The sequence below is a fragment of the Asparagus officinalis genome, chromosome 5, assembly GCF_001876935.1.
Source record: "Asparagus officinalis chromosome 5, Aspof.V1, whole genome shotgun sequence".
Classification (NCBI taxonomy): Eukaryota; Viridiplantae; Streptophyta; class Magnoliopsida; order Asparagales; family Asparagaceae; genus Asparagus; species Asparagus officinalis.
In genome coordinates this window covers 12,186,377-12,196,245 of record NC_033798.1, presented here as the reverse complement: position 1 = coordinate 12,196,245, position 9,869 = coordinate 12,186,377, and the positions used below count along the sequence as shown (strand labels likewise).

Here is a 9,869-nt window from a genome sequence, read left to right as displayed (position 1 = left end):
AGATTCTACCACACCCATGGCAGACACCACACCAGGGTGTGGTGGAGCCTGTTTTGAGTTATTCTTCACGTTTTTCACAATTCCTTCGCCGTTTTCACAATTCTCCACCTCGGCGAAGTGTTCCCAACACTGAGCCGACACCAACATGAGCACCAATGTGTCGTCTCTCTAAACTCGGCTGCACCAATGCGGTTGCCTACGTACCCCCTCTCCCAAGGGATCAAGCCGCCCGTAGTTCATCCAAATGGCCGCCAACGGCCTCAACAATTACGAATGTGCAACAAGTTTCGACAATGATCAAACTTGTTGCTCGGAACCACCTTAGTGAGCATATCTGCCGGATTATCCTTCGTGTGGACTTTCACAATTTCCACATCGCCATCTTCAAGAACATCCCGAACGAAGTGATAACGAACGTCAATGTGCTTCGTCCTCGCATGAAAAACCTGATTCTTCGCCAAATATATAGCACTCATGCTATCGCAATGAATAGTGACGGATCGCTGCGATATACCAAGTTCTTCCAAAAGTCCTCGAAGCCAAATAGCCTCCTTCACAGCCTCCGTAACCGCCATATACTCTGCCTCCGTCGTAGACAAAGCCACCGTAGACTGTAAGGTGCATCTCCAACACACCGGCGCACGGGTCAAAGTGAACACATACCCCGTAGTAGACCGGCGCTTATCCAAATCCCCGGCATAATCCGAATCAACATAGCCAATGCATAGCTGCCCACCTGTAGTGTCCCGCTCATAAACCAAACCAACATTGAGCGTACCTCTAATGTACCTCAAAATCCATCTCACGGCGTCCCAATGACCCACTCCTGGATCGTGCATGTATCTCGACACCATGCTCACTGCCTGTGACAAATCCGGCCTCGTACATACCATCGCGTACATCAAGCTCCCAACTGCGCTCGCATATGGAGTCTTCGTCATCAACTCACGGTCTTCAACTGACTTCGGTGAAAGGCCAGCTGAAAGCTTCAAATGGGCTCCCAACGGTACACAAACTGGCTTCGTATCCATGCTAACATGGAATCGCTGTAGAACCTTCTTCAAATAAGCCACCTGTGTCAAACAAATCCTGCCCTTCTTCTTATCTCTGCCGATCTCCATCCCTAAAATGCGCTTCGCCTCGCCCAAGTCCTTCATCTCAAACTCATTCGAAAGCTGAACTTTCAACTCATCTATAGCTGACCTGGAACTAGAAGCAACCAACATGTCATCGACATAAAGCAACAAATAAATGTACGCACCTCCTCTCAACTTGCGAAAATACACGCAAGGATCAAACTGGCTCCGAGTGTACGAATGACCAAGCATAAAACCATCAAATCGCCTATACCACTGTCGAGGAGACTGCTTCAAACCGTATAGCGATTTCTTTAGCCTGCAAACCAACTTATCTTTCCCTGCAGCTCGGAATCCCAATGGCTGAGTCATATATATTTCTTCATCAAGATCACCATGAAGAAATGCTGTCTTCACATCCAACTGATCTAACTCCAATCCATACTGTGCCACCAAAGCTAGCAAAATCCGAATCGACGAATGCTTCACCACCGGAGAGAAAACCTCATTGTAATCAATACCTTCCTCCTGTGCATAGCCCTTCGCAACCAACCTAGCCTTGAACCTCACTGGAGTGCCCTCAATGCCCTCCTTCTTCGTGTACACCCACTTGCACCCAATCGCCTTCCGCCCCTTTGGAAGCTCTACAAGCTCCCATGTATCGTTCTTGTGAAGAGACTCCATCTCCTCCTGCATAGCCACCTGCCACGAATCAGCCTCCGAACTCTGCTCGGCCTCTCTGAATGTAGTAGGCACCATCTCATCGATACTCTCCACCGGAAGTGCATATGCAACTGTGTCGGCATACCGTGCTGGCACCCGTATGTCTCTCCTCTGTCTCCGTGCCGCAATAGAATCCTGAACCTGAGCCGTCGGTCCCTGATCCTGCTCATGAGTACCCGTATCCTCCGCATCACCGTCGTGCTCGCCTGGCGTCACCTCAGTCGGCACTCTCATGGATACTGCACTATCTGGACTCTGTGGAGCTGCATCAATCTCCACCACCTGCGAAATCTCCTCTGTCGGGTTGCTCTCCACCTGATGAGAGCTGGGAAGCTTCAAGATAGAAGCCTCATCGAATGTGACGTCCCTACTCAGCACAATCTTCTTATCAACTGGATCCCAAAGCTTGTATCCCTTGACACCACGCTTGAATCCTACAAATATGGCCTTCCTAGCTCGAGGTTCCAACTTATCAGTTCTAACATGATAATATGCAGGGCAACCAAATACCTTAAGCTGGTCATAGTCATGTGCTGTCTCTCCCGACCACATCTCCATAGGGGTCTTCCCCTCAATCGCAGATGAAGGCAGCCTGTTAATGAGGTGGCTCGCATAAGAAAGTGCCTCAGCCCAAAAGATCTTCTCCAAACCACTATGCGCCAATAAACATCGAATCTTCTCCAGCAAAGACCGATTCAATCTCTCTGCCACCCCATTCTGCTGCGGTGTATGACTAACTGTGAAGTGCCTCTCTATGCCCTCGTCTCGACATAGCTGCAGAAAGGGGTCTGAGGTATACTCGCCGCCGTTGTCGGATCGCAACGTCTTGATCTTTCTCCCAGTCTGCAGTTCCAATCTCTTCTTCCACTCCACAAACAAATCTAGGACTTCACTCTTATGCTTCATGGTGTACACCCAACATCGCCTAGAATAGTCATCAACGAACGTGACGAACCAATGTCGACCACCAAGTGATGCCGTCTTAGTGGGACCCCAAACATCTGTGTGCACGTAGTCCAAGATGCCCCTCGTCCTATGAATGGCCGTCCCGAACTTCACCTTCGTCTTCTTGCCAAGTACACAGTGCTCACAGAATTCTACTTTACCACTCTTGGCTCCCTTCAAAAGCCCCTGCTTGCACAATGCCTGCAGTGACTTTTCACCTGTATGCCCTAGCCTGTAGTGCCAAAGTCTGCTCATGTCCGCCTCTGAAATCGCCGAAGCAACCTGGCCAATCTCGGTGCTCCCCTTCAGATAATATAAATTATGATTTCGGACTCCCTTCATCACCACCAAAGATCCCTTAGTAACCTTTGCTACAGCATCCTCAAAGGTCACCCTGAATCCCTTCGCCTCCAAAGCCCCCACTGAGATAAGATTCTTCTTAAGTTGAGGAACGAATCTCACCTCCTTCAGCTCACGGACTACTCCATCGTGCATCCGAATCCTCACAGTACCTATCCCACGAACGCCACAGGATTGATCATTTCCCATGACCACAACACCCCCATCGAGTCTCTCAAATGATGAGAACCAATCTCGCCTAGGAGTCACATGATAAGTAGCGCCAGAATCAAGCATCCACTCCGATGCATCCAAATGGTTCACCTCCGGAGTAATCAAAAGAGAAAAGCTCGAATCATCGGAATCATCGCCTTTCGCAACATTCACCTCATTGGCCTTCGGGCCCTTATTCTTGCTATTCTCCTTTTCTTTGACTTTCGGGCAATCTCTTTTCCAATGTCCCTGCTCCTTGCAGAATGCACATTGATTCTTTCCAAGCTGGTGACGACCTCTTGACTTTGACCTCCCTCTGTTTCCACCTTTCTGATATGAGCTTCTACCTCTCGCCGACAAGGCCTCTCCTGAAGTACTAGCGCGGGAAGTCTCCTTATCCTTCCTCCTCAAATCATAGTTCGTCAATGCGTTAGTCACTTCACTATAAGTGATAGAAGATCTCCCGTTCAGCAACGTAAGCACGAAGGTATCATACTCCTCATCCGGTAAGGAGCCCAAAAGAATAATAGCCTTGTACTCATCTGTGATCTTCTCATCCACGTTCGCCAAGTCCGACAACAACTTAGTGTAGTTGTTCACATGAGCCGCAAGCGAGGTACCTCTGGACATCTGGAATCTGAATAACCTTCGCAGCAAGTGCAACCGGTTCTCAACACTCTTCGTAAGGTACTTATTGTTGAGAATTTCCCACATCTTCATCGCAGACGTCACCCCAATCACATCGTATTTCAGCTCCTGTTCCAAACAGGACCTGATCACCCCGCAAGCATTTCGATTCATCTTTTCCCATATCGCTTCTTCATACTTAGGTGGCCTCACATCGACCATGATGGTCTCCTCCAGATTTTGAGCATTGAGCGCATCCTGTACGTCGCTCATCCACAAACCAAAATTGATCTTGCCGTCATATTTCACAACACTAATCTTAGTGTTCTGAAAACCCACTTGAACTGTGCCTGTCATCTTGCTGCTTTCACCAATTACTTCACCCATAATCACAACTTCCAAATTGTAGAGAAAGATCCAAACTTTGAAAGAATAAGAAATTACCCAACTGAACCCTAGATTGGATTCCAAATAGAACTCCTAACCACACGAGGAAAGCGAGATCTTCAACGGCAACTTCAAACCCTAACTCCACCAAAGCCTAGAACTCCAAGAACCAAGCTTCAAACTGAATCTTCCTCCACCTAATCCAAAACCCTAGATCTGAATCTGAGCTCTGATACCACTTGTCGCGCGCCTTTGCGGAAGCCTTGCACGAACTCACAACGAACCTGTGATCACGAGTAGAAGAAAGACAAACTCTTGCACAAATCCAACCAATAAAGCCAAATCAATCCAAACACAGAGATATACGTGGTTCGGCAATTTGCCTACGTCCACGGGGAGAGGATGGGGAGATTTCACTAAATCAAGGAGAGTACAAAGGGTTACAATCACACAAATTCTCTCAAACTAACCCTCAACCAAAGATCTCACCTTGCTCACAATATCTCCCTCTCACAATGCTCAAAAGATTCCTCAATCTCTGATATTAAACCCTCTCAAATCGTTTCCCTATTTATACCAAAACAAAACCCCAATTAGACTGCAAATAGGAAACCTGCGTATGCAAAAAACCCGCTATAAGTCGACTTAACAGAGGGCGTAAGTCGACTTGGCAGAGGAAAAAACAGCAACAGGAGAGGACTTCATAAGTCGACTTAACAGACATTATAAGTCGACTTGGCAGAGGAAAAAATCACAACGCCGCTGCAGATCGTAAGTCGACTCGTGCACACTAATGAGTCGACTTACCATAAGTCGACTTAGCCTTGTGCATGAGTCGACTTATGCCAGTTTTTCTGGTTTTTCTGATTCTTTTCCTGATTTCTCCACAGTGTCCTGATTATTTGGATGGAATTTCTGTGTTGCAAGGATTGGGTAAGAGCATAAAGGAATCTGGTAGTATTGAACTCTAGATGAAGCTTTGTAGGAGGCTGTCTGATGTGAAACTGATTGGACCCTGTCTTGTGTATTTGTATGTACATAGATACAAGCTGTGGGTGGTGAACACGCGCTGAAGGCAAAGTTGTTGGGCACGGAGTACTGTATATATAAGTCGAAGAAAATATTATACAGGTGTATAGTTTCATATGTTTGTTATGTAATACATAGTGATGTCTGAAAGCCTTTTTTTTAACGATATTCGAGGGATTTGAAGTATTGATTGATTCTGGATGAGGATTCTTTATAATTGTTGGATTTATTACTGTGATTAAGATGAATGGTGATTTGATGATGTTGGTTTTTCTTTATGAGACAACATAAAATGTAAAGCAGACTTTGAGAGTGCATCCAGTGTTGCTTAAGAAAATTGTGGTCTCAAATTCAAAAGTAATGTTTAGCTTATGAAAATTGTGGTCTCAAATTCAAAAGTAATGTTTATTTAGCAAATTATTTGCTTTTGGTTATTAACATTATCAACTTCGAGCTTTCATCAAAATCAAAAGGCAAATAATATTATTGACGAGAGGATCCAAATCCTATAATGCCAACATCTAGTATTTATAAAAATTGTCGAAGTAACATTTTAGAGCACAAAAATCACAGCTATATCTACATTCTTTTGAAGGAAAGTATACCCATTCCAAATATCAACGATTTAAACAGTGCCAAATGATTGGGGTTTGAAAGTGGCCAACGCACTTATTTTATGTGTACTGCATTATGAACAATAATTCTCAGATTTGAACACAATAGACACATTGTAGTGAGCTACAAGCCATCTTATTTATTTCTTCATATCCAATCTAAGCTTCAACAACTATATTTAGAAAACATGAAAAGCTGAAAGATCAAAATAAAGGGCATTTATATTTAAAAAACATGAAAAGCTGAGAGATCAAAAAAGGGTTCAAGAATAGCTAGATGTTGGGGCATTTATATTTAAAAAACATGAAAAGCTGAGAGATCAAAAAAGGGTTCAAGAATAGCTAGATGTTGGTAGTATTTTTCCTTTTCCAAAATTTCAGTTGCACATTGCGAAGCACAACGCTCACTGCAAACCCCACTCCAAATCCCAGGCCAACTAATAGCGCAAGTACAATGATATAGGTTGACGGTGATGAATGGTCAGAGGCAATAGGTTGCACTGCACTTGTCTGATTTGGGCTTCCGTTGTTGCATTGCTTTGATAAAGGACTTCCACACAGTCCATCGTTATCCAGGTAAGAAGCGTTCGAAAATGTATTGAATTGTTTACTTTGAGGAATTCTTCCTGTTATATTGTTGCTAGACAGGTTTAAAGAAGTTAAGAATGTGAGAGAAGTCAATTCTTGAGGAATCTGTCCAGACAAATGGTTTGCAGAAAGATCCAATCTTTCAAGTTGTCTCATGTTTCCAATTACCGAAGGAATCTCTCCTGTGAGAGAATTTTGTGATAAATTCAACATGAAAAGGCCTCCGAGATTACCGATCACCTTAGGAATATTACCATCAAAGTTGTTGTTTGAGAAATCCACAAACGTATATGATATCGCTAATATTCTCAGAAAGGTATATTCATACTCGTTAGTTGTGACTGAAACTTCATAGTGATAATAGTCTTTATCAGTTATGTTATCACTTCGATTCATAGTGGAGAAACTCATCATGGACTTTAGATTGTTGAAACAATTTGAAGGCAAATTTCCATTGAAGGACTTTAGATTGTTGAAACAATTTGAAGGCAAATTTCCATTGAAGTGATTGGAAGATAGATCAAATATTTGCAATTTCAAAAATGTGTTATTTGCCTCGCAAATTTCCATTGAAGTGATTGGAAGATAGATCAAATATTTGCAATTTCAAAAATGTGTTATTTGCCTCAGGACTTTCTGTAACTTTGACTTGCCCATGAAGTGCATTTCCTTGAAGAACTAGAATAGTGATGTCAACCATTTGTCCCAACCAAGATGGAAAACCTCCAACAATCTGATTGTTCCCAAGGTCTAAAACCTTTAGCGACACACAATTGAGCAAAGTTTGAGAAATTGAACCTTTCAAACGATTGTCACTGAGGATCAATGACTCCAGCATGCATCCTTTACTAAAATGTCCAGGAATTGCCCCTTGAAGTTTGTTCCCTTTTAGATTCAAGTCAGTAAGAGATTTGATATCGAATAGACACGAAGGGATTGAACCACTCAAACTATTGTTAGACAAGTCGAGGACTTGGAGATCGTGTGCTTCACAGATGGATGCTGGGATTTCTCCAGTAAGATTATTGTTCATGAGCAGAAGATGAGTGCAGTTTAAAAGATAGGAGGAAATGTTAGTCGGGATAACAGATGAGATGCTATTGTTTGAGTAATCTATGAATTGGAACGACGTCGAGGGAAGAAAAATTGGTCCCCTAAGCGAGTTTGAATGGAGATCAAGAGCTGGAGCCTGATCGATATTCGCATGTTTCCAAGAAAGAATATGTGGGCCTTCGAAATGAGTGAATTCATTCATGGAGAGATTCAAATAAAGTCCCTCGCCTAATCCCCAAATCCATTCCGGTATTCCGCCGCCAATCTTGTTATTAGAAAGGTCTAATAGTTTGAGTTCATGTTGATATCTTATCTTGCCGAGCTCCACCATTCCACTAAAGTCGTTTGATGATAGGTCTAGTGACTCGAGGGCTGAGAGCTTAAACAAGGATATTGGAATCTGTCCTTGAAGTTGATTATAACTCAGATCAAGATCACGTAAGGACATTGAAGGATTTGAGAACTCTTTTAACTCACCAGAGAATTGGTTATTAAAGAGGTGCAATTCCTCTAAAGCAGGGTGGGTAAACAATGAGACTGGCACCGATCCAGAAAGGGAGTTGTTACTTAGATCTAAGGATGTGAGATGAGTCAGATTTCCGATAGAAGTGGGGATCGGACCCGTGAAATTGTTGCCTGAGAGATCTAAATGTACGAGCTGGGTAAGATTCCCGATGGAAGATGGTATCATCCCGGTCAGACCGAATTCAGAGAAATCCAGAGTAGTCAGGTGCTTGAGATTCGAAATAGAGTCTGGTATTTTCCCGGATAAATTCGTCCCATAGAAGCTCAAACTTTGCAAAGAGTTGATGCTTGGAAAATCCGGAAGATTCCCAGAAAGCATCGAATTCCACGATAGGTCGAGAAGAGTCAGGTTGGGGTGTGATGTCAAGATGTCTGTCGGCAACAATCCTGCGACTCCAAATATATATACGATATAATAAATAAGGAAATAATGCTTGACTATAAAACTGATTAGATAAAGAAGTAGGTTTACCTAGGAGATGACAGAAATTATAAAACTGATTAGATAAAAAGCTTGATGGGAAACAAGTAGGTTTACCTGGGAGATTACAACTGCTCAAACCGAGCACTCGAAGGTGAGGCATCGAGGTGGACAAAGCATTTCCCCAGTCTATGTTCGAGGACATGTCGACGCCGTCGAGATAAAGCTCCCTCAGATTGCTAAGGTTTCCAACTAGAGTCCGGAAACTTGGATGGCGGAGTTCTGTATTACAGTAGCTGAGGTTGAGGGAGATGAGGTCGGTTAAGCGAGAGATGCCGACGGGGATCTGACCACCATTGAATCCGGCAGATGAGAGATCGAGACGGGTGAGTTGTGTAAGGTTCTCAAACCACACCTGAGGAAAGTCTCCTTGAAAGAAATTGTCGGAGAGGTCGAGAGTTCGGAGGGAGGTGAGATTGAAGAGGCTAGCACTGAGCGTGCCATTGATACCACGGTGACTGAGGTCGAGGCCGCTGACGTGGCCAGATTTGGGGTCGCAAGTGACTCCCTCCCAGTCGCAGCAGTCGGAGCCAGGTTTCCACGAAACCAGGGGGCCGCGAACATCGAAGGGATAATCCGTGTTGAAAGAGACGCCACGAATTAAGTCGAGGAGGGAAGACCTGTCGGATGGGAGGCAGTCGACAGTGGTATTGGTATGACGAGCAGCAGCGCATGCGGACGGGATCAGCAGCGGCGACACTATTAGAAGCAGCATACAATGGACAAGTAGCCGATCAAGTATTGCAGTGCCCATGCTGACTAGTTAATTAATACTTTGATACCCAAAGGTGAATGAGCAGTTAACGGATATATATAAGTAGGAGGAGATCATCGAAGATGAAGACGGAGGACGGAAGGAGCAGGCTGGAGCGGTCTTCCTGGCTTGGCTTGGCTTGGCTTGGTGAATGGGATCGAGATTGGTAGCTATAGCGATCTGGTGGGAAGCAGAGGAAATTAAGAAGGCCCCCCAGAAAAGAGGGGGTTGGAGACCCCGGAACGATGTACGAAAGAGACAGCGTGGAAAATGGGCAGATAGAGTGCTGCTTCTTATGAAAAAGCCCCGGAACGATGTACGAAAGAGACAGCGTGGAAAATGGGCAGATAGAGTGCTGCTTCTTATGAAAAAGGGCAGATAGAGCGGCGGGGAATGACTGGGCTCAGGAGTAGAGTCTAACATAGTGTGGAAAATGGGCAGATAGAGAAGGAAGGGCCAATACTATTCATTGAAATGAATGGTAATACTATTCGTTTTTGGAGTTTTGAAAAGTA

The 9,869-nt window shown here is 44.4% G+C and overlaps 1 protein-coding gene across 1 annotated transcript; it reads right to left on the bottom strand.

The window, feature by feature from the left end:
* Positions 6,274-9,625, bottom strand: LOC109839870 (receptor-like protein 12). Its single transcript, XM_020408322.1, has 3 exons — positions 8,658-9,625; positions 7,106-8,506; positions 6,274-6,990 (listed from the first exon to the last, which is right to left on the bottom strand). The coding sequence occupies exons 1-3, from the start codon at positions 9,352-9,354 to the stop codon at positions 6,296-6,298; spliced, it is 2,793 nt and encodes a 930-aa protein (XP_020263911.1). The 5' UTR covers positions 9,355-9,625; the 3' UTR covers positions 6,274-6,295.

Excerpts from the sequence above, each read along its gene's own strand:
- LOC109839870 (XM_020408322.1), bottom strand. The coding sequence starts at position 9,354 with ATGGGCACTGCAATACTTGATCGGCTACTTGTCCATTGTATGCTGCTT. Across the intron at positions 8,507-8,657 it reads GAGCAGTTGTAATCTCCCAG|GATTGTTGCCGACAGACATC; the intron begins GTAAACCTACTT and ends TTGGAGTCGCAG. Across the intron at positions 6,991-7,105 it reads TTCCAATCACTTCAATGGAA|ATTTGCCTTCAAATTGTTTC; the intron begins ATTTGCGAGGCA and ends CCTTCAATGGAA.